Source organism: Urocitellus parryii, chromosome 7 (assembly GCF_045843805.1).
Source record: "Urocitellus parryii isolate mUroPar1 chromosome 7, mUroPar1.hap1, whole genome shotgun sequence".
Taxonomy (NCBI): Eukaryota; Metazoa; Chordata; class Mammalia; order Rodentia; family Sciuridae; genus Urocitellus; species Urocitellus parryii.
In genome coordinates this window covers 8,994,737-9,018,539 of record NC_135537.1, presented here as the reverse complement: position 1 = coordinate 9,018,539, position 23,803 = coordinate 8,994,737, and the positions used below count along the sequence as shown (strand labels likewise).

General features: G+C 52.5%; 2 protein-coding genes across 3 annotated transcripts in view; one reads left to right on the top strand and one right to left on the bottom strand.

Annotated features, from left to right (window-relative positions):
• Tg (thyroglobulin) overlaps positions 1–23,803 on the top strand; it is a 211,589-nt gene that overhangs the window by 137,100 nt on the left and 50,686 nt on the right. The window lies entirely within an intron of this gene.
• The window catches only part of Sla (Src like adaptor), a 32,197-nt gene that overhangs the window by 4,946 nt on the left and 3,448 nt on the right, over positions 1–23,803 (bottom strand). Inside the window, exons 2-6 of one of the 2 annotated variants that reach the window (XM_026407436.2) lie at positions 15,430–15,527; positions 6,587–6,686; positions 5,650–5,736; positions 2,816–2,919; positions 435–566 (exon numbers count right to left, since the gene is read on the bottom strand). In XM_026407436.2, the coding sequence (XP_026263221.1) occupies positions 435–566; positions 2,816–2,919; positions 5,650–5,736; positions 6,587–6,686; positions 15,430–15,490 (484 nt within the window). In that variant the 5' untranslated portion in view covers positions 15,491–15,527. Of the gene's footprint in view, positions 1–434; positions 567–2,815; positions 2,920–5,649; positions 5,737–6,586; positions 6,687–15,429; positions 15,608–23,803 lie in introns of those variants that run through there. The other variant, XM_026407430.2, reaches the window with a different exon arrangement.

Sequence of the window (23,803 nt, the reverse complement as noted above, 5' to 3'; positions counted from 1 at the left end):
CTCTGGAACACTGGGACAGAGAGGACTGGCCAACAAAGTCTGACTGCTAGGCTTCATCCCAGAGGTGGCCCATGTTGGCCTTGGAGGCTGAAGAGGGGTCTGACAAGCAGAGAAGGGGCAACGAGTGGGACTTCAGAACAGAGTCCCCCAAAATGCAGGGCCACTTAAAGAGCTGCCAGCTGTCTGTGTGTGGGATACAGGAGCAAGTGGATTGTGGGGTTTATAGGTGGAGAGAGGGTGGATTTGAGATGAAGTGCATTGTACCAACTAGGACAAGGCTCAGAGGCTCTTGTACTCTGAGTTAACATGGTAAGAAGTCAAAATGGGCAGAAAGCAAGAAAAAAATCCCTGGCTTCTGTTGGGGAGCTAGGCCCACCCGAGGCTGTGAGGCCGCAGCAGAGGGGCCTCCTCCTCCAGTCCCCACTGTTTCTTACCTGAGTAGTGGTTGACCAGGTCTTCCAGGCACTGGAAGGTGAGCCTCGGGGAGATGTAGTACCAGTTGTTTGGCAAGCGGAAGATGCGATAGTGCTTCACCTGCCTGTGTCTCACCGACAGGGAGTAAAAACCTACAGGAGGAGAAGGACAGGTTAGTGGCTCTAGTGTTCCCTCCCAAGGGCAGCCAGCTGACTGGCTTACCTCCCCAGAGGCACATAGCTGCTCACCCTGGGTCTACTGCAGTGACACTGGGAGGTGGCACCCTGTCAGGACCCACAGCCCCTCCTGCCCTGGACCCCTCTTTTCAGTTTAGAGCCCAGGCAGCTGTTATTTTAGCAGCCCCCCAATGCACTCAAGAAGGTTCTTACTGCCAGCCTGGGTTTGCAGGCACAGAGCCTAGTCCTCCTGCTCTTTGAGGTGGACGTTGTGGTGCTGTCTTATCCCTGTGACTCAGGAGGCCACCCTTAGAGTTCAGGTGCCACCGATAGCTCCAGGCCGTGCAGACAGACCCTGACGGCTTCCTAGTGTGCACTCAGGTGTTTGTGCCCCTGATTTCCTCCCTCAGCCCCTGTCCCACGGACAGGGTGCTCACTGCCACGTCCCCTTTCCTCATCCCTACCCCCCTCTGACTTAAGCTCGACTTCCTCAGGGATTGGAGCAAGTGGCAGTGCCTGGGTGTCCGCGAGTGTCTCTAAGAAACATGTGAAAGATGACATTTCTCCTTCAGCGTCACAGAGTGGTGACCAACACAGGCTGGTAAGAGGAGAAGCTCAGGCACGTACCAGCAGCCCTCTTAGCCTCAGCCCCCCAAAAGGAGCATGAGAATTTGGACTTGGTTGATGTTTAAGGATCCCCCCTGCTCCATCTCCTGGGGTTCTAGGAGTGGAAAGTGCTCAAGAGGTGGCAAGAGGGGCAAGGAATGGGCATTCATCAAGTCTGTGCCTCGGGTGGGGGACTAAGCTACTTCCAGGCAACATCTCCTTGACTCTCAGAAAGCACCTGGGAGGTACTGTCCCCAAATATTTTCCAGATGGAGAAATAGAGGCTCAGACATCCTGAGTGAGCGTTCAGAGGCGCCCAGCCTGGGATTGGCCGCTCTGGGGTGTAAGCTTTGCTTTCAGCAAGCTCCTGGTCCGCCCTGGGGCACAGAGTTACTTGTCAGCCCTGCCCTTTGAGTCACCCACCGTGATACTTCTAGTTATTTCAACTGGAACTTGAAATACAGCAAGCCAGTCCAGGGCAGTGCCTGAAAAACCATCAGAACTTTGCACCCCCAGTGGGCGGAGCCTGCCACCCGAGCCCCACCCTGCCCCACTGCAGATCTGCTGAGGACCTGGATAACTGCAGATGTGCTGGGGGGCCCAGTGGGGGCTCCCCCACTGGCCATGCTGCAGGGCTCTGAGCTGGGTATCCTTCCTCCGGGGCCCAACACATATGCCATGTTTGGCCTCTGTTTGACTTTGTTGCCCTCTGGTATCTTCAAGTATCTGACAGGAGCTGTTGTGGGGTGTTAGAATCCCCTATGTTCCATCTGTGTTCCCCCAAGCCAGGCTGTGCTCATCTTGGTGAAGACTCCAGGGCCAGGTGGCCCCCGCACTTGGTGGGTGCCTGGGAAATACTTAGACTGCGTCTTCTCTTCCTTGACAGGAAGTGAACAAGAAGCAGGCTAAGAACTTGCCAGATGTCCGCTATGCGAACAGTTGCTATTACGATCACCAGTGGGGGAGCCCTAGCCATCCAGGGTTTTGTTCCTGTGACCTGAAGCTGTACTATATCCAGGAACGGTGCTGTCCTTAATGCCTGACCTGAGGCTAAGAGAGAGAGGGTAATTCATGTCTGAAACTAGGACTTGGAACTCCTGCTCTGAACCTCAGAAGGCGCCCTGCTATCTGCTCAGTTGACGCAGGAAATTATGATGATAAAGGTCTGGTGAGCAGGCAAACAGGCACATGGGCTTGTCCCCTCTGAGAGGCCCAGAGAACACTGATCTCATGGCCTTTCATACAGCAGTGACACTGCAAGAATTATTACATTGGAATCTCACCACCTTACAAAGGGAGGTTCTCTCCACTTCACAGATGAGAAATCTGAGTTCAGAGAGGTAAACCCGTGCAAGCCTCAGGACTGATGTCTACAGGCTGGGCCATGCCATTGTCCACCTCTGTGTGCCCAGCATGCTGCCCATGCCTGGGCTATGGTAGTACCCAGTCACCTGCTCCCTGTTCCTGGGCCCCTAGCTATCATGCTGGCCTTGCTGCGGGTGGGTGGACGTGGCTGCAAGGAGCTAACCACCTACACCCATGTGCACATGTAGGCAGGAGGGGCAGCCAGGAGTAGGGCCTGCCTGTCTGAGCCGGGCACGGAGAGACGGGCTGCTCACCTTTCTTGGTCTCGCTCTCTCTGATCATGAAGGAGCCGACCTTTGTGTCTGGCAGCTGCAGCAGCTCCTCCGCCTTCTCCCTGCCCAGTCCTTCGAACAGCCACCTGAGACACAGGAGGACAGCTGTGAGTAACCTGCATGTGCCCTGCCCACAGAACCTAGAGACAGCTAAGACCGAATGTGAAGTTGAAGTCTAGGTACTGTGAGGGTGATGGGGTGTCAAAGAGGAGGGATATCAGCTATTCATTCACTCATTATTCTTTCCTTCATTCATGCACTTCTGTGTTCTATATTTCATATAAAGTTCCCAAGTGCCTATCGCTGGCCAGGTGTTAGCCTGGACATGATCCAGGAAGCATGGGACCTCTCAGCCTGTCCCTCCAATGCTTGCTGGAATGTGCACCGTATGTAATGTGTAGCACGTGCCGTTATACAGGGTCCTCTGTGGCTGTGGCAGTCTGCCTTCCACGTACCACCTTGCACTCCGCGATAGCCACCCTCCCTGTGCCCTTGTCTTGTGGGTTTCACGGTGGCATCCAGGAGGTTGGGCTTGGCCTATGCTTGTGAGTAAGAAGGAAGAGACGAGAGGTGGCCCGGGGAGGCCCCACAAACAAGCCCTGCTGTGCCTCCATCTGGTCTCCAGCACCCTCCATTCTCGCGCGTTCAGACACTCCTCATCGCGCCGGGGGCTTCCTGTGTTCCTTGCTTTTTTCACTAAACAGTAAGACGCGGTGGTCGCACGCTCGTAGCTCACTTTTGGAGTGGGGGTTTCGCACCCACAGGAGACCTGATGCTCTTGAGTCCTCCTGGGAAGCTTCTCTGGGCACAAAGGAATCTGTGTTCCAGGTGAACGGGCTCTTTGCAGACCAGGTTCTGCCAGACCTCAGCTGGGCAGGAAGAGCCTCGTTGGCATGTGGCTGGGGCGCAGGCAGACACAACTCCCATCTCTCGGGTCCAGATCGGTGTGTGCTGTAGCAGATGTTGGTATGCCACTGTCTCGGAAGGCTTTAGTGTTCTCCAGGGCACAGGAGCAGATCCAGGTCAGCAAAGCCTGTCTGTCGTCTGAGTGCCCTGAGCGCCAGGTGGGAAGACCCATAGGTTCTGTTTGTCCATGTATGTGCTCGTCACTGTGGTCACTTTTGCTGCTGGGATCATGATCATGCTGTATTTGGCCAAATATTTCAACTATTCCCTTAGTTCTGCACAGTGCATAGAGTACTAATTATTTTAGTGTATGCAACAAATACTCATTTATTCAAGTTCTTACACAAAAGTCTACTTAGAAAGGGGAGGACAACAGACAAGGAACAGCAGCCACATAGGAATACTCACTGTGTTTGTTATGCACTTTAACCCTAATCCTCACCTCAACTCCCTGAAACAGGGACATTATCCTGCTCACAGATGAGGATGCTAAAAGACAGAATGACTGAGTAACTTGTGCACGTTACCATATCAGTGATTGAGAGAGTAAAATTAGAATACATTTTTCTGGGACATGCAATTCCACAGCTTCTATACTTCACTGCCCTGTTATCTATTCTTTATTCTTTAAGAAATGTCAATGCATCAACTAGATCAGTTGTCCTGTAGGGTCCTGTAGGTTGTTTGTCTGGGTTCCCACCACCCCGGCCCCTGCCAGCTTCAGTCCCACATCTTCAACATGAAGTGTCAAGGTGCATTTGCTAAGGAATGAATGGATCAAAGCCCAGCCCCTGATGTGGAAGTGTGACTTGGGTTTCTTTCAGAAAGTGACTCTTGTGTTCAGTTTCATCAGCCTCAATATGGAAGTGTTTTCTGTATTCATGATTAAGATCATCAATACTGAAATCAATGTACTCAATTCCAGTCTTCAGAATATTTGTGTGGTCATCTCTGTCTCCCTAGATGGGCGTGTGGCTCTGGACAAGTAGCTATTTCATATTTGGACAGTGGTCTTTCCTTCCTTCCTTCCTTCCTTCCTTCTTGTTTTCTCTGCGCTGAGCACTTCTTGGCTGAGGTCTGACCTTGCTAATTTGAGAGGTGAGAAGACAGTGGCTGGATGAGGTTAGGTAACTCCCAAGGCCCTTTCCCTAGAAGGAGGGAGCCAGGATGTGAGTCCAGGTGTGCTATGCCACAGAGCCACCAGGGGCTGCCCCAGCCACCCCTGCACCACTACTGGAGGAAATACTGCTTCCCTCTGCCACGTCCGAGGTCTCCATGATCCTCTTCTGTTTGGCTCCTCTGCTCCTCTGGTGGGTGTGTGGGCATGTCAGGCAGGGAGCACTCTGTGCCTCTGGATGTGGAGTTGACAAGAATGTGGCTCTTTGCAGAGTCTCTCTGTGAAGTCTGGCATTGCTGCACAACTACTTGGAAATTAGCCTTCTTGTTTTCCCAACAGCCCTGCACTTGGGTCATGGCATTACATGTCACTATTACCATCATTCTGTGTTGCGCTTTCTTTTCGACAACTAATGATTTCAGAAACCTAAGCAGCCTGGGCTCCCTCACCTGGGCAGAAAGTCACAGAGGCAGGACTTGAACCCAGATGGCTTGATCTGCTCCACCTCCCTGCCTCCAGTGGTAGGGCACTCGGAGTGTCGGTGCTGAGCAGCAGCAGCACCTCATTCCAGCTGAACAGCCCAGCTCTCTCATTTCACTCCAGGGAACCTGAGTCCCCAGATGGAAGGGATGGGTCCCAGTCTGCATCATTCTCGAGGGGCAGAGATGGGGGGTGGGTGCCCTGCTTGACTCAGTGTCTTCCTTGCCACTCCACCATGCCGGAATCCCTGCCGGCCATCTCCTGAGCCACCCCCACAGGCAGCATGATGTTTAATGGTGACGAATGTACTCACCCGTGGTAAACTCTGGCCACACAGATTCCCGGGATATAACTCTCCCGACCAGTGCTAAGAGAAATGGCTTTCCACCAGCCTCCTTCACTGTCAGAACAGAAAGACAAGATCAGGATGGGTAGATGGACAAGTGAACAGGATCAGCAGAATTACCCCATGGCAGCTGGGGACAGTTCTCTTCTAAGATCTGCCATTGCCCAGATGGACCAGAATTTCTCAGTTTGGGAATTGAGTGCTTAGTGGGTGCAGGCATGCATTCATGCATGCGTGTATGTGCACGCACACACACATGCAACAGACACCCCCATTCAAGCTAGCAGCTAGCTTGGAAGCATTCCCACTTAATAGAAAAAGCCACCTTCAGGGATCAGCAGCTGATGTTCTCAACTGCTATGCTATAGATGGAGACTTTTTAAAACCAGTGTTTACTGGTTTGATTTGTACCCTGAAATATAACCAAAGATATTCTGTGTGTCTATATCAACGAGGATCCAAAGAAAATGGACTTAGAGTCCCTGTTTGTCCTGCAGACTGTTTGGCATCACTCTGAAGAGACAACAGGAATAGGAGGCAATGCTGTCTGTCATCAGAGTGTTTTCAGACCCTGGGTCTCTCTGCCCAGCTTGTGCTGGCACAGGGTTACCGCACATGTGGCAGGGGATGAGGCCAATACGAGAAGCAGAATTGGGATCATAAAAGTCTCAAAGCCTAGTTATAAACAATTAGATTTTAGCCAGCAGTCCATGGGGAGCCATTGAAGGTTTCAGAGCCCAGCCACATAAGGGGTAGGGTTGCAGTGTGAGCCAGACTTCTCACCCCACAGTAGGATCAGGGCCCATGTGGAACTGGACGACTATAGCTAAAAATCTAGTGCTTCCCCTCCAAACTGAGGTCCTCTTGTTTTGAGGATTATAAAAGTTTTGAAAAGCTAACTCACTCAGAAATCACACGCAGTTTCTCCCCACGGCGGAATATTGGGGGGCTGATGTCAGGAGATGGGTAGTCAGTCAGCACCGCGAGGAAGTCACTCTCCAGTCCTAGGAAATGAAGCAGAGGGGCGTTTTGATTCACAGGAAGGAAGCACAGCCCGGCAGTCGGTGGGGACCTGCCCAGCTGCTGCGGGTTTCCCTGGAGACACCTCCTCCTGCACCCAGGTGCCCAGGGCCCCCTGTAGAGGGTGGTGCAGTGCTCCAGGACCCCTGAGGCCAGCCACACGCCCCTGTTCTCAGGCCTGCCTTGGCCCTAGTGTTCTCATCTGAGAAATGGAGATCCAGAGCCTGTGAGCTGAAGTCAGAGCTGGCTTCAGGGTCTGTCCCAGGCCTCCATCTCTCCGTCTTTACAACAAGCCCCATCTCTGTTCTGGGGCCCCTCTGAGATGAGATAAAAGAGTGAGGCACCATCCCACGGATGAAAGAATGCTAGCAAACATCCCTTCTTGTTACTGTGGCCCCAGCTGCCCAACCTGGGCTTGTGTGTCTCAGATCTGTGACATGGGAGTGTCAGGGGGTGAGGACAGATGAGTTCTGCAGACCCTTCAGACCAAGCGGCTATTAACCTAGAGGCTGCAGAACACTTCTTCCTTACAGAGTGCGGGCCCCTATGTGGGCGATCTCATTAAATTAGTGACTTTTGTTGGGGGTGGGTGTGGTGAAAGAAAAAACGAAGGACCTTTTATTATGTGTATATTGAAAATAATTTTAGTAAATTTTGGAAAGGGAAAGAATGCTATTTGGTTCATGTAAGCACAACTTACTCTGGAGATGTGGTGATAAGACGTGAATTTCCTTTCTGATGCTAGCGGTATCTGCTTTGCATACTTATTGGTTCGCCATAGTTCACATTATTATACGCAGGGTGAGACGGGTACATTTTGGGGAAATGATATGGCTTGCAAAGCAGCAGCAGCCATAACTGCTGTGGCTGCTGTCACTCCACCTGCTGGCTAGGCAGCCAAACTCCCAGATCTGGTGACGCCTTTATTCATTCATTTGGTAGCTATGTAGTGAGCATGTACATGAGCCAAGCATCTATGAGAAAGATGGGCTCATGGTCTAGAAAGCACACCCACAATCATGGGAGGAGCCATTCCTGTTCCCTCACCCCAGGAATTCCTGGAGAAATCCCAGCACTCAGTTGTGCAGGCTGGGTGGCCCATGCAAGCCACTTTCCAGGATCCAGACACCCTGCTGAGCACCCCCTCCCTACCTCCTACAATGCACGTATCCTATAGCCTCCAACTCTGAAATCTCATGGACAGACTGAGTCAAAGGAGGCTGAGCTCAAGGATGAGTAAGAAGGGTAAACAGGGCTTCCAGTACAGGGTTTGGTCATCAACTGATAAATGAATCAGGAGGAAGTCATCGCAGTGGAACAGTACGCTCAACTGTGCCGCTCATTTGAGGAAAGCAAGTCACTGACAATAAACTACGTAAAAGTAAGAGTTCCTGTGTGTGAGATGGAAACCAAACGTGACCTTTGGTGTTCTTGCGACCCTTGGAGGAAGGTCAGGGCTCCCAGGAAGCAGCAGGGTCTGGCCACAGAGAAGTGACCTGTTGAGGCCTCTGGCCCATCTTATATCAAGCCTTGCCTGAGCCCCAGGGATTCTCCCTCGCATGTTGCTTCTTTGGATTCAGAAAGGGGTCCTTCCCTTGTACTGTCCAGACACACCTCAGAAGTCCTGAGTTCTAATAAGGGGTGGAGATGGATCTGGTGAGGCATGAAGCTTGTGCAGACTTGGAGGTCCTCCAGATTCAAAACTCCAAATGCAAAACGAGGCTCAGGACTTGGAGGGGGTTGTGCTGGGGAGGGGCCAACAGCACTGGATCTGCTCGGCTTTCTGGCAAATCTGCCTGGACTCTAAGGCCAACTGTACTGAGGTGAAGTGACTGAGTGTGGACACACCCTTCTGTCTTGGCCCCGAGTTTCCTAGTCTGGAAAATGGCAGGTTAGAAATGCCTTCAAGATGGAAACCCTTCTTCCTGGTCTAATGATGACTGAATCTGAAAGGACCATTTATTAACCAAGCTGCTGTGGCTTAGGTGCCAGGCTCGCCAGGCTCCTTGGGCCTCAGAGCCTCTGTGTGGGCTGTGCCCTCTGCCTGCTACACAGGTGCCCCCTCATCCTCCCTTCCCCACCTGTAGTCTCCCCAGAGAGGGCTCAGCCTCTCATGGATCTATACCCACTCTCTGGCATTCTCCTCTAAGTCAAGATACCAGGTTGCCTTTTAATGTTTGTGTGACTCTCAGGGCAATGTCCATGTCCCCACCTGGCAGTGCATTCCAGGAAAAGCCCATGTGTCTTCTCAGTCTTGAGCCCTGAGCCTAGCCATGGGCCTGTCCCTTCAAGGTTGCTCAAGGCAGGTGTATTGAATGCCGACGTGGAGCAACCTCTGTGCACTGTGTCCTCAAGGATGGCCTTTGTGCTGTATTTTAAAGCTGGTCCAGGAGAAAGGGGACTACACTGTGGCTTGAAGCGGGGTGAGCAGCCATCCCAAAGCCCCTTGTGAAAAATGAGCATTGAAATGAGAGTCTCTGGACACGAAATCCAGGACAAGAATGGAGTCTTGAGATGCAGCCTGTGGCAGGAGGGACAAGGAGCTTGCGGTTTGGATGTGTGGTTCAAGAAATAAAAACAAGCATCCCTGGTAATGTTGAAAACAAGACCCAACAGAAACAAGAACCAGAGCAAAATCCCAGTATAACTAATTGTTCCAGTGGAGGAAAAGGGGCTCATGGGGTAGTAAGTTTCAGTTTTGCAATGGCGAAGAGAGGTTTCCTGTGGAATTTCCACAGCAGGGATGTTTTTGTATCTATAACGTTTGAATATCATTGAGGCAACCTTGTGTTTGGGCTTTCGTTTAAAGATTAGATAGCTTCTACCTGGTCCTTTGCCAGGGACGTGACATCCCCTTTACCATCAGCATTAGAGAAACAGGACAAAGGCGTCGGCCAGGACTGAAGCCTGGTGTGCCCTCTGTGGGGGCATGGTGGCCTTTCTGAGCAAGTTCTTGTGCCACGGTCCCCTCTAAGTCTTGTCTGAGCTTTGGTCCCCACAGTGAAATAAATACAAGGTAAGATATTTCCCTTTGCTGCTCAAGTTCAAACACATTCAGTACTTCTGGAGCCCTTGGCATTAAGGACAGCCGCCCATTCAAACCAGACTAGATCAATGAGCGACACTGAGAGAGGCCCGAAGAAGCGGGTGGGATTATCGCAGTTTTAAGGAAACAAATTAAGTGTAGAAATGTGTGCTGAGCAGGAAAGAAATCCAGGGAGAATTTTCAGAAGAGCTTTATGGAAAGAGAATGGGCTTCGAAATAATCAGACCTGGCTTAAATCCACCTCTACCACTTAATAGCTCTGCGATTTGGGGACAGATTTATTTTTAATGAATCTGGCCTTGATTTCTTCATGTATGAAAATGAGAAATATCAAAAATCTGTCTCCTGTGGTGGGGTCAAGGTCCATGGTGCTCCACAGTGACTGGCAGGGCCTTCCCCAGTGGGTGACATCCAGGGCCCCTTTCCTGCATGGCAGGGTGACCATCCCACTGTCCACGACCAGTTTCAGCCAGAAGTGTTGCAAACTTTGCCACCATTTAGTAGTACCAATGAATCTGCTCTATGTCCTCTCATCATCTAAACACAAACTCTCTTTGTGAGCGCAGAAGATGAAATTCAGAATACCAAATATTTGCTGATAGCTCCGCTCAAGAATGAGTGATGTTGAACAGAATGTACAAAAGTATAAAATAGGAAATGAGCCCAGAAAAGGAAGGGGGCCCCTTGGCAGAACTTACTGGCCATAATTATTACTTAGTCAAATACAGACAGGCCTCTTTTGCATTATTCTTTGGTGTGTCTGGACCATTTTCCTTTCCAAGGCTGAAAACATTCTTAGTAGCTTTCATTTTTAACTGTGTGGCAAACTCTCCATTCCTGCCTTCCAGTACTCCACCCAGCCCTACACAACACATGCTCTTATTCGAAGGGAAGAATCCAAAGCTGGGAGAGCTCTTGTAAAGTGTCCAGGGAGAGCAAGAGGATTCCCAAGCCCGTGGTCACCCCATGAAGCCACATGGCACTCCTGGGCACCTAATATCCAGGATCTTCCAATTTCCTGAAAATATCAGGATGAGGGCCACTCCAAATGAGTCCTTGGGCCTGGCACAAGCTGCAAGAGCTGCTGGTAGGCTGGGAGCTGAATGGCCCAGTGATTTCAGCTTCTGGTTTTACACTCCCTTGAGTCATGCCCAAACTCGGGGACTCCTGCCGTATCACAGCAGGTCTGACTTTCAGTAACTTTTTCAGGAAATCACACACATGCAAGAACCAATCATATAGAGCTCCGCAGAGCCTAGCCTGGCAGAAGGTCTGCAGGTTGCGGGTCACTAAGAACTATAGGCTGAGTTCCTCTAAGGTTCTCTTTTTACCCCAAACCTTGGTTTCTCCCTGTGTTAGTGGACAGAGTAGAAGCAGTCCGACTTAAAGCCACCAGGGGTCAGTTCCCACACTCTTAGGACTCAGGGGGAGCTGGCCCAGAACATAAGGATAGAATTGTCTCTGGGCTCCAGGGCCCCAGAATGTGTGCCTTATGAGAACTCAGAGCTCCCCACATGTCAGAGGCTTTCAGCCCTCCTTGCTCTTTCTCATTTCCATCCCGGGGCCCAGCAGCGGGACCAGGTGGTACAATTCTGGAGCGAGCCACACTGGGCTGGTGCTGTGATGTGTTTCCAGTCCAGTCCTCCCCCACCCTGCGGTGCTGACAGACTGTAGCTGTCTCATGGCGGATGTCAGGAAAGACAGGTGGAGTGGTCCAGAGACTGGCCCAAGAACACTGGACTTGTAGTTGCATGCCAAGTGTCAAACTCAGGTCAGCTCATGGTGGAGCACCAGGGCTGTGCTCTGGCCACTGGGCTTTCCTTTTCATGGTCAAGTGCCACTTCTACTACTAGGGACCCAATGACATTTTTCTTAATATTAATTCACTTAAAACAACTGTAGTCCTGTTCTAAGCAATGTAGAACCATGGATTTGATGAGTTAGCTAGTTTTTATGATATTCACTAAATGTATAGTGATATAAAATTTGAATGATCACATTTTACCTAAACTATGTCATGGTCCAGCAGGTGCATGAGATCCAAACAGGAAAGAGAAATCTACTTTGAGATCTGATGCAGGTGCCTCATCCACAGAATCCCTCAAAAAGGCCTGTGAGGGTCTCTGTTATTAAATCTGATGACCAGGCCTATTCCCCAGCTCTAGATTGCCCAGCCTCTCTCAGCTCACAGGCCTCCTTAAAGCTGGTCCCCCCAGAATGTGATGTGGTGGTAAAGAGAATCGCTGGATTCAGGGCCCCTGCTTGCGTTTCTGCCTCCCTTTCTGAAATGGAGTGACTCAGGTGAGTCACTTAACCTTCTTGTGCCTCAGTTTCTTCAACTGCAAGTTGGAGAGGATGCTCTTGATGTTGTGGTGGGGCTATTATAAGAACTTAGAGTTCATATATGTAAATTCACATTCCGATGAAGTATGTAACTGTGTATGTAATGTGTAGTTCATGTGCACAGAGAGCTTAGGCCTGTGTGTGGCATATGGCAAGCACGTGCCATTCTGTAACTATTCCTGTTTTATACTGAGGACCTAGAGTCACTGTGATGAGAAGCTCACTCCTCATCTCTTGCTGTGTGTTGGTGCAGAGGCAGGACTAAAAGCTGCTCTGAGGCCCACCAGTTTTAGGGGTCCTGAGATTTGCCAGGGAACCAGCTTACAGCTACTGCCTATCACCATGAGTCTGATTAGTAGGTTTGGGGTGGAGCCAGGATCCACCCCAGACCTACTAATAACTTCTTTCCAGGGGTTCCTAATGCAGGTAGTCTGAGGGCCCCACTGAGAAGTGCCAGGCTGGGTCTTGAGGTTTCTCTCTCCTCCCTCCCCCGCCCACCCCACACCTTTTTTCCAGGCAGCCACGTAAATGCACCACCTGGTATATGGGTTCCACCCTGGCATAGCATTGGGTCACCTGGCCACCTCTGTGTAAAATGTGACTGCAGACAGGGTGATAAGCAGGGAAGAGACAAAGAACAGAACTGATTGCACCGAGTGACGGAACTGTCTCTATGAGATGGAAACTTGCTGTTCCCTGCAAACCTGGGAGTTTCCTGGGTTGCATTCAATTCTGTGCGTCAGTGTCTGAACTGTGCAGAGTCCCAGGGATGGTTCACTCTGCAGGATGATTTGGAAACAAGCTCTGGAGGCACTAGTTCTACCGCTGTAACACTTGAGGGTTGGCTGTTTGGACACAGCCTGGTGCAGCCAGAGGACCCCAAGTGAGCTTTCAGTAGTCTTCATCCCTCTTCTGACATGGCGCTCTTTGTGCTCTGAGACTGTGGTGAGGGAGGGAAGGTTGCAGCTTCCATTTCACAGTTGAGTCCCTCGGGGTGGCTGAGTGACTTCCCGAAGATCACACAGCTTCCAGGGGACATTACCAGAGGCTGCATGTGGCCTTTGCCCCTGAAACCTGCCGTTTTCTATCAGGTCGTGCTGCCTCTGTGTGTTTTGTGACATGAGTCCCTGGGACTAGACTAATAAGGAATGTTCCGGAAAGCTTAGCTTAGTGGAAAACAGATGGTGAAACCCTTATTCTAAGGCATTTGCGGTCTTGCTGGGGGGGAAGAATGATCTCCCCCAAACTCCGGAAACATGTTTCAGTCCACAGCTTGGCCCTGAAGTCCCTGGGCCTGGCAGCAACTGTGGTATTTTACTTCTGCCACAGAGCTCCTGCCAGAGGACACTGCAATCCCATGCTGGCCCAAAGCAGTCAGCAAGGAGGGTGCCGCCTTCAGGGAGCCTGGGACTGACTGCACCCCGGGGAGCCCTCCATGAAAACCTGGGTCTTGGCTTCACGCAGCAGAGCTAGTGAATGCAGCCCAGCCGCCAGCCCTTGCCCCCACGCTCCAGTAGGCTGAGAGAAGGGAGGGACCAATGTTCGGGTCGCTATAAGGGAAACTTTTCGGGGTGGGGGTGAACACCCACCAGTCCTTGATGTGGTCGCATGGATCTCAACCTGGGCGTGACCTGGGGAATTCTCTCCATCAGGGGTATGGGGGGCGGGAGACTCCTCTTCCCCCTTGCAGAGGTGACCTCCCACCCACACAGTGGAAAAAGAAAAGCTAATTTCACAATAATTTGCATTTTAAAAGTGAAGGCAAATGAGCATGTCCAGGAGGCTGGTGTTTTTGTGGGGTTTGCTCAAGCATGCCGCCCCTTGGCCTGACTGCTGGGTGACAACTAGGTGTACTGGGGCAGGTGGCCCTGAGCCTGCCGGGCCCCAGGCATTGCGCACAGTTTCTAGCAGAGGTTAAGACGCGGAGATCTGTGCCAGTCCCGGGAGGCGTGGTGGCTGGGTCCTCTGCCCCAAGCTCTGGGTAGGGGTAAACAACTTTCTCCTCAACGGCCCCCCAAAATATACACCTTGCTGCCTTTTATCACATGGTACCATCTCTTTGGTCCTGGGAACATTCAGTCTTTCCCTTTTGGCTTTGAGAGGGGGACAGGGCTAGAAGACAAAGAGCCAGGGAGAGTCGGAGACTTGCAAGGGCGTGGCAGGCAGGGTTTCCTCTCCCTGGAGGCATCTAAGGGCCTCGGGTTGCATCACTGGGCATCTGGGTGGCTTCATTTTGGCAGAAGTGAGAGAACTTTTTCGTTAAGGGGCTGCAGGGGCTGAGGATGAGCAGTAGCCAGAGGAGGGCAGAAGCCGTGTCATGTCAAGCGTTGGCTCAGCAGAGAAGGGGGCCATCTGTGCCCGCTAAAGTCTGCCCAGGGCCAAGGCCCAGTGGGTTCAGGAACCAGGCATGGCCACCTCCACGGGGGACAGACACCAGGTTCCAGAGGCTGTGATGGAGTTGGGAGCCAGAAGTGTGCCGAGATCCTCCAGGAGCCACCCTGTGGACACTGACGGACGGCTAGCCTTCCTGATGTCTCCCTCTCAGTCCCCCAGAGGACCCAGGAACCCATACAGAGAGCCCCTCAGAGAGGACCAGGAATCCTCGGAACTAAAGCCAGGGTCTTAGAAGTGGCCAGCGCAGCTGACCCCAGAACACGGGGGCCTTGGCCTTTGGCTGGCAGAGGGTCCCTCCTGTTCTCTGGACAGTGCTAAAGGGCACTCCGCAGCTCTGGGAGTCTGGCCCAACCTGGCATCTCTCCAAAACCTGATTTTTTCCATCACTGATTAACCTGCAGCAGTGGGTCTCCCCTGGAATGCTGGCGCCGGGCCGTCCTGCCAGTGGCACAAGGGTTCCTTTATTTTCAGGAGGGTGTCCTAGGGTCGGTGTCCAACCCAGTGAAAATGATGCTGATAAAACCCTCACAGAACCAGCTCTGCAGATGACAGCACTTTATCGGCGATGGTGGGTATGGCCAACAGGAGGCTGGCTTTCAGGGTCAGATGGTGCTGGGTGGAACGCCGACTCTGTGAATGGCTGGGGCCACAAACCACAGTCCCTTTGTGGGCCTCAGTTTCCCCACTTATAAAGTAGAGGTTGAACCAACTGACCACAGAGATCCACCTCAAAATGTCAGCAACACAGTACTCTTATCCTGCACCCAATACTTTTAAACTTTTAATTATGAAATATTTGAACCACAAAGTGAGAGAGATAAGTTGCAAACCCCCAGACACCATTGCCCCATTTCCACAAGTACCAGCCTCCTCTGTCACCCAGTCCTTGCCGAGCAAGACTCTCTCAGGACAGTCAAGCATCTCACCAAAGAAGTGGGACTTACCATCTGTGCTGGGCAGAGGCCTCTCCGGGGGCGCCGGGCTGGACTTCATGCTGTTCCCCATTTCTCTCTCTCCTGGGGTGGTGGAAGATGCCCGAAGCCTACAGCACAAGAGACACACGTGGACAGTCAGCTGCGCCCCGAGCCCTCTGCGTGGAGAATGACCCAGTTTAGGCTGCATGGTGCACCATTTCTCACGCAGCCTGCTCTTTGAAAGGCGGCTGTTTTTATGTGAAGACGCGATTCGCAAATGTTGGTTACATTTACGCAGCTCAAGTTCTTTTTATCAAGGGAATGACAGAGAAAAACCACAGAGAGGGAAGTTGATAGCGAATGCTGCTGGTGGCAGAAGTTTCCATTCCTCTGCACCCTCCCCACCAAGGGGACACGCAGTGTTTTTGTGAGAAGCTGAGCAGCGTTTCAGTTGGCCCCAAAGAACCTACACTTGGAAAACGTAGAGACAGCTCCCACGCCCCAGAAATTCAGGGCACATAAAACTTAGGATTTGCCTGACTTTATAGCCACAGGGGTGAGGAGGGCCCCTGCTGCCCCTTGCCATCTTTTGTCTGAATTCTCCAATATGCTTTCACAGAGGACACAAAAGGACAAGTTCCTAACACACTCTATCTCACTCTTGCTTTATGTGCTGCCAAAGCACGTTCTGCCAATAATCTTGATCTCTATAAAGTCCTGGCGTCCCTAAACCGAGTTTGCAATGAAGGGAACAGTTTTAGAGAGGGTAAGTGACTTGTCCCATGTCACACAGCAGTGAAGGGAGTGCTGGGGTTTGAGCCACTGATGCTTCATCTCCAGCTTGCTCCACAGTGGCTTCTCCTCTGGCAGCCCACCCAGCTTGGGATTCTAGTGGTGCACTTACAAGCTGGAAGACCCTTGGGTAGGTTATTAAACTTTCCTGCCCATTTTGGAGAATCATAGAATAGCTTTGGTCTTTGATTACAAAATTAACTGAGGTCAGGCTTGTGACATGCACAGAACATGGCCTGGCATGAAAACCATGCTAGTCATTGACATTTCTCGTCCATTTCCTGGTTGTCTTTGATGATCCATGTTGAAGCAGAGGCAAAGGCTGCATCCATAGGTACAGCCATTCCTGCCTCATGTGGAAAAAGGGATGCGGCAGGGTCCCCAGCCAGTGTCCAGGCCAACAGACACTATTGCTCCTCCCCAAAGCTCCGGGAATTTCAAGGGTCCAAAAGCCAGCCAGGCCCCTCCCACCCAGCCTCATGTCCCGTCCGAGATCCGATGTGCACAGTTGCTCCTCTACTGACCGTGGCTCTCTCCTCACCCGCCATATGCTCAGTACACTCCAAGTCCAAATGCACTGAACATATGACCCACAGGATATCATAGCTGGACCTGCCCCGCTGTAGGGTCTGGGTTGTTTCCCTTTGTGACTGAGGGGAGCTGAGGCTAGAGACAGGTCACACCAAATATTACTAGCCTGGGAAAAAGCAGAGATTCAAAATTCAAAGCCCAGTTTCTCCTGAATGTGTGGCTTTTCACCCCTGTTAAGCTGCAAAATCACCACGTCCAGCTGTGATAAAGTGGAGCCATCTGTGTAGACTCTCAGGCCCTGGGCTTTGAGATGAGGTTGGGAGGGTCTGCACTGCTTCCTAATTTGGGAGGGTCAGTGGTGAGAGTGGAATTCTTGGTAGATTCACAAAGAAAGTAAACCCACGAGCGTCTGCATGTTCTAAACGTTTACATGAACAACAGACACCAGCACATCCTGATATTCCCAAGGTCATTAAAAGATGTGCAAAAACTCAGGCGCACTAATATGGTGAGGCCGAAATGGCCTCGGGTCTGAGGTGAAGTGCGAACCCCACGTGCCATGGACCCGTGGGTGTTGGTGACTGGAGGTGCCAGGCCCTCCTTCCTCAGGCTCACCCCTCCCCTCAGCCAGGGCCAGGGCTTCCTCCAGGCTGTGCAGATTTCAGCAGCGATACATGTCTGCCTTGTCCCCAGCACGGGCCTGGTCAAAGGCATTCCTGAAGACACATGTGTCACAAGAAATCCTCTCTCGGTGCCGCAACCCCTTCCAGGCTCTCCCCCCCACCAGGGCCATCGGAGCCAGTGCCTGGGGACAGGCAGGACCCTGCCATCTCCCCACCAAGGAGGCCACAGCCTGGACGTTTCCAGGGACGAAGTGCACGAGTGGCCTTCTCCACTGTGCAGCCCAGCCCCATGCAGGTCACGTATGTCCCACGCACAGGCTGACCCACACAGGCCTGCAGAAGCCTGCTGGGACACACAGGGGCTGTGCTCCGTGGGGCTGCTGCCGCCCTGTCCCAGTCCTACTGCTTCCGGGAATGCACCAGCTGCCCCTGTCCCTCAGCCTCCCCTTCTGGTGTTGCTGAGGCCTCCAGGGTCAGGGAGCCTCAGCATGCAGAGAGAATTCTGAGACAACACGCGCGATGGCCCTGCCCACCCCTGCTCTCCTAGGTGTCCCCACGCCACAGCACAGTCCCACTGGATAATGCTTTCCTATTCTTGGTGCCTGATGCTTGGTGTCAGGTGTCAAAACACCTAAATGACAGTGCCTGCCCCTGCCCCCAGCGTGCCTGCCCTGCAGACACCGAGTGGGAAGGCCCCTCCACCAGCCTGCCAGCCTCCCTCCCACTCCATCCTCCCCTGAGCCATTTCCGAGCAGTAGGTGGGGGCCATAACGTCCCATCTCTGCCTGTCCATTATGTCACAGCTGTGCCAGAAAACTAACCTAGAAAAGTCTGTGCTCCCCATGAAACTCCTCCCCGATGGCCACCCCACTTCTCGAGCACTGGTGTGCTGTCCTGAGGCTGCTCCAGGAGTCTAGTACATGAAACGAAATTTTTAAAAAAAGAGAAATTGGAACTTTGCATCCTTCAGATGGGGAAACTGAGTTCCATCCAAGAACAGACACATACCGGGTCTGGAGAGGAGGAGGCTGAGCAGGTCCTCAGAGCCTGGTCCTTCTTTTCTAGGGCTTCCCCTTGGAGGCTGGACCCAGCTCTTCTGCCTTGCTGGCTGGTTGGCGCTCACTCTCTGTGAGACAAGGGCTGTGAGCCCCTCGGTTCTTAGCAGCCCCTTAGAGGCTGCTCACTGGCCTCTGGGAGCCCCAAGAAGGAGTTAACTCATCAAAAAAAAAAAAAAAAAAAAAAGGACTTTTATTTGACAAGAGCGAAAATGCCCCCAGGGTGCGAGCTGCAGTCTCCCTAGTGAAACGCAGACGATTTGATTTAACCTGCGACAGTTCTGTGAGTGGATGGAGGTGGGAGAGGGTGAGAGATATAATTGCTTCCAGGAACAATAAGAAGAGGGCAAAAGAGAAATGAGTTAATTAACACTGGCTCTGAACATCGGGGCTCCCTTCTCCCTGCCTGTGCCTCTGTGCGTGACTCTGAGGTTTCCGGGGCAAAAGATCTAATCGGGACTTGCCTTATGTCAACACCGGTCCTTAGACCACGGCTGTTTCTCTGTGTGATCTTGGGCCTCAGTTTCCTCTTATGAGAAATGAGATGAGCAGAAAAGCCGATCTCCAGGGAGCCAGCCTTTCAACTCCACTTCATTGTCGCAATCAAGACTCCATGGTTTTGAAAATTATTAATAGGAGAAAAGAGCCATCATAATTTTTACAAAGTCCCATCGGGCAGATCCAGACCTCGTCTTTAGATTCCGCAGGATCAAGGGAAGGCAGGGAGGGCGGGCGAGGCCCACCTCCTCTGTTTGATCTGGCCAGCCTCCCTGCAGGGACTTTCCTCTTTCACCCTCTTGGTATGGAGGTCAGGGTTTTGCTCACCTGCTCTCAGGCCCAGGGATGGAAACCCTGCATCTCCTGACTTCAGACCCCATGCCCTTTGCCCCTGGACCATTGATGCTGTCGTCCTCTGAGAAGATACTGGACAGCCTGGGGGCAGGCTGCCCCTGGAGCAGACAGAGGTGAGAAGAGGCCAGAGCCTGCAAGGTGCTGCTGTAGGCATGAGCTAGGTGCCCGCACAGGGGTTCTGTTTGCCCAGGGATTCTTCTACTGCATGCTCTGTATTATCTTGTAAGTACAGGGCCCAGCCCCTCAAAGTCCTCCCTCCTGGGCAGCATCCTGGGACAGACTGGTAAACCTTGCCCACCTGTGCTTCTACCTGGACTTGGCAGTTAGAAAGGAAGGTGTCCTGGGCCCCTTCTCATCATGGTAACAGGGAGAGGACAGGATTCCAGCCAGCCGAAGGCAGGGCTCCTGCCCTGTCCCCTGGGATCCAAAGCCTCTGTGACTCCTGGAGTCCATGTGGGAACCTTCCAGGCCAGCCTTCCCTTCTTCCTTGTAAACTTCCTCCCCCAAGAGACAGCTGTAGGCCCATTCCTATGACCTTCTCCTAGAGCATGGGAGCACGGGGCCAGGGGTGGAGGAACCTCAAATGCGCGGCACATGTTCCTAGTAACAGCAGCAGTGACACCCAGAGTCACCACCACATCTGGTTGGTCAGCTCTTACCCTCCTCCAGGCAGGAGGCTCAGCACAGTGTAGCCGCCACACCCCGACTGCCCGACCACCCACCTGATACCCGAGCTAGACCAGCTGGCTCGTCCAGGGTCACACAGCTAGTAAGAGATGATGCTGGGGTTCAAACCAGATTGGCCTGGCTTCACACCCTGTGCCTGGGACCACCAGGAAGTGCTGCCCAGCCTTCCTGCCCTTCTGGGTGGCCTAAGAAGGCAATAGAAAAATTATATCTTCAAAGTCATAAAAAGCAAACTTTGAGAACCATAAACTTTTGCAGAGAATCTTTCGTATGAGGGACACGGAGGACACTGAGGTGTCTCAGGAGGTCTCTTGGAAGTCATGTGGCACTGATTGGCAGTCAAAGTCTGGGGATCCTGCTGGGGGGGAGTAGAAAGGACAGGAGCGAGACTGTGAGGCCCGCTGCAGTCAGCAGGCAGGAATGGGCCCCCCAGGAGGCTGTCCAGCTTTTCATGACAGTATTTTACAGAACCATTAATGCCACAGGGCACGACCAAGAAAGAGAAACTAGCTGTGCTTACAGGGTCCCGATTTCAGGAGGAAAGATCTTTCTTCTTTTGAGGCATGGTCTTACTCAGTTGCCAATATGGCCTTCAACTAGCAGTTCTCCTGCCTCGGCTGCTCAAGTTGCTAAGATTACCAGTGTGTGCCACCATCCCCAAAATGATTCTGTGAAGATTTAATCTGCATATGTAAATACCTTATATAGAAAATAGTTAATGAAACTTCCCAAAGTGTTTCCAAGAGCATCCTTGGGTGGGGGATAATCTTATTTATCAATTTTTCCTTCAAACAATTCTGGAATATCCAAATTTTCTTCATGTGCATAGATGGCATTTATGTTAAAAAGTTCAGAACCTGATTTCAGGGTCTTCAAAGCAGGCAGCCTGGCTCAGATGCCAGCTCCCTATCTCCTGGCTGTGTGTCCTCTGGAAAGTTCTTTTTCTTCTCTGAGCCTCGACTTTCAAATTCATCAATTTGGAATACAAGTATGTGCCCTTCAGTGTTGTTTAATTATAAATCACACCTAAAGCTGAGGTGTCTGATAAATGGTAGCTAAAAATTCACAAATGCAGGTCCCTGTGGGGACAAGGTGGCCTGCCAACTCTCAGTGCCAGCTGGAGCCAGTCCCTCCAGTACCATAGGATATCCTGACTGATACCTGTGACTCCTCAGTCGGCTCAGGATGGGCTCAGCTGGGTCTGGAGTCTGACACTTTGCTTCAGAGAAAATAAGAGCTGGCAAAGGTGTCTGGCATCGGTTGCTCTCCCAGCTAAGGTCTCGCAGGATTTCCGGGGGCACCCCACCACATCCTGACCTCAACTCAGCAGGTGCATCTCCCTGAGCCCCAGGCTGGGGGCTGCCAGGGCTGCCCGCCCCGTGACCCACATTGTTCCCCACTGGTCTCCTAGGGCAGGTGCAGCACGGGCCCGTCCTGCCTACCTTGCTCCTGCACCCACCTGGCTCTCCCAGCTCTGCCAGGGAGCGCTGAGGGACAGCCACGGCTCCAGGGCTCTGGGCAGGGGCAAGACCTGCCGGGAGCAGGCGGCCAGCTCGGGGAGGCGCACACACCTCCAGCCTTCTCCTCCCGCCCGCCTCTAGAGTAGAGGGGCCACTAGGGGGACAGCTGGGGTCAGATCCTCCAGGACATCTCAAACTTGTGGGTTCAAACTGTGTGTCAAAGAGTTTCCCCAGAAGCTTAATATAGAGAATAGATAAAGCAGGTACTCGGTGGACGCTGGGCACTCCGTCTCGCCCCCACCACACCGGACACCTCAACCCCAGGGGAGAGTGGGGTGCTGACTGAGAGGGAGCAACTCAGCTCTTGAGTTTTCTATTAGATAGCTATTTCTAATTAGCTAATATTTCTAACATTCCTACTAGAGTTTTCTAATAGAAAAGGCTGGACAGGGCAAGCAGGTCCCAAAGTCACACAGTAGCTTGTTTGTGGGCAATGAGAGGAGGAGTGCTCGGAGTGCTCGGAGTGCTCGGCCTGCCCGGCGGCCATGGGCCTGTGTCGGGGAGGGCGCGGAGGGGCTTCAGGATAGACAGTCTGTCGGGGAGGCGAGCTTTGCCTCCAGGCCACACAGGGTTGCGACCTGTTTCATGACTGCTTCAAGATATGGAAATGGGCCTGCTTGGGGGCCACACAGAACTCTACCCAGTCACCCAGCTTTCCTCCACGGGTGCCGCCCCTCTGCCTTGCCGGGTTTTCACCAGGAAGATCAGGGAGTTGGAGGCCGGGCAAACGCTCGTGTCTCCGCAGCTGTACACTCCGGGGACGCAGGGCCTCCAGGACCCAGATGTGCTGCAGCAGAATGGGCCGTGTGTGGTATGCAGGCTGGACGTCAGGGGCTGTCCCCAACACGGCGTCAATAGTCCACAGAAAGTCCCTCCCAGCTTCCTGAGGCCCCATCCTCTATGACTAGGGACAGGCACCACCCGGTCTGGCTCTACTGGGCTCAGGACAAGTTCTCTGGCAAACCCCAGGATGTGGATGGGGTCTGGTCCCAGGCCAGGTCCTGGGCACCAAAGCAAGCTGTGACCTGGAGACATCAAAGGGTCAGCAAGGAGCAAACAGCTACAAGCGCCATCACCCTGAAGCTAGCTTTTGAGCAGCATGGGAAAGTACTGGCTGCGCAAGAGGATATGTGGGTCCCGGGGAGGAAGTGCTCATCAGAGCAGGAAGAGGCAAAGGGCACCTCTGTGGGACGCTAGAGGCCTCCAGAAATCTAGGCCCAGGGATGGGCAAGGCGCAATTTCTTTATTACTTCTTTATTACGTCACGTTTCCCAGCAAGAGCTGGTTTTGCTATTCATTCACGCGCTTGCCAGGGGCCCTGGGAATCGGATGTGCAGACGGCAAGCCCTGCTTTGAGTCTGCCCCTTGTGGGAATCACCTGCCAGGGTGCCCATGCCCTGCGTCCTGGTCCTGGGGCAGATGGTGGGGTGTCCTCGCTGTAAAGAGATCCTCAGACGTCCCCCGTGGGCTGCGAGGGAGAATGGGCTGTTTGTTTTTTGGGTCCCCCTCCCTGCCTCCCTGGGGAGGATTGCGATGCGCTGTTTGGTGTTGCGGTCGCCCGCCTGCCCTGCTGGACCCTAGGCACCAAAAAGGCAGCCCCTGGTTCTTTTGCTCCCTTGAGCTGGTCATTCCCAGGAGTTCAGAAGAAAATAGAAAGAACAGATCAAAACGGAAGCCGTGTGCCCAGGACAGTGGCCCAGTGGTGAGCTGAAGCATGTGGGCGGTCAGTGCCAGGTGCCACTGATCTGCTGTTGCCAGTCTGGGGTGGGAACCTCCCACGGAGCCTCACTCCCAGCCTGTGCCGCCACCTTTCTGTGTGTTCTGGGTGGGTCTCGGCTCAGGCACACTGGAGTGGACACCTGCTTCACTGATTCTTTCTCTGGACAGTTATTCATATGTGCAATGGCTGCCTGTAGACATCTCCATTTGTTTTTTTTAAAAAAGAGATTGCTATCAATTGCAAGCTGTCAAGCCCAGCTTCCACTATGTGGAAGACCTAAATTCGATACTTAAAGAATGTTTTAAGTATTTCGGATGCGCCCACCCGTTTTATAGATGAGGAAAGTCTCAGAGAGGCTAGTTACTTGCTTAGGATCACACAGCTAGTTCAAGGTTGGGGTCAGCTTTCAAATCTGGGATCTCAGATCCCAGCCCTAATTCCTTCAGTTGTGTTTATACCAGAATGATGGCATTTTACATTAAGGAGCAGATACTTTCAGAACTGGGGTTGCTTGTGGGGCCACAGGAGATGTGCAGAGACTGGGACGCACCGTCCCCTGCCCTGTGCATGCAGCCCTCCCTTCTGACTGTTGGAAGTCACTTCTCACCTGGCAATTGCCACAGA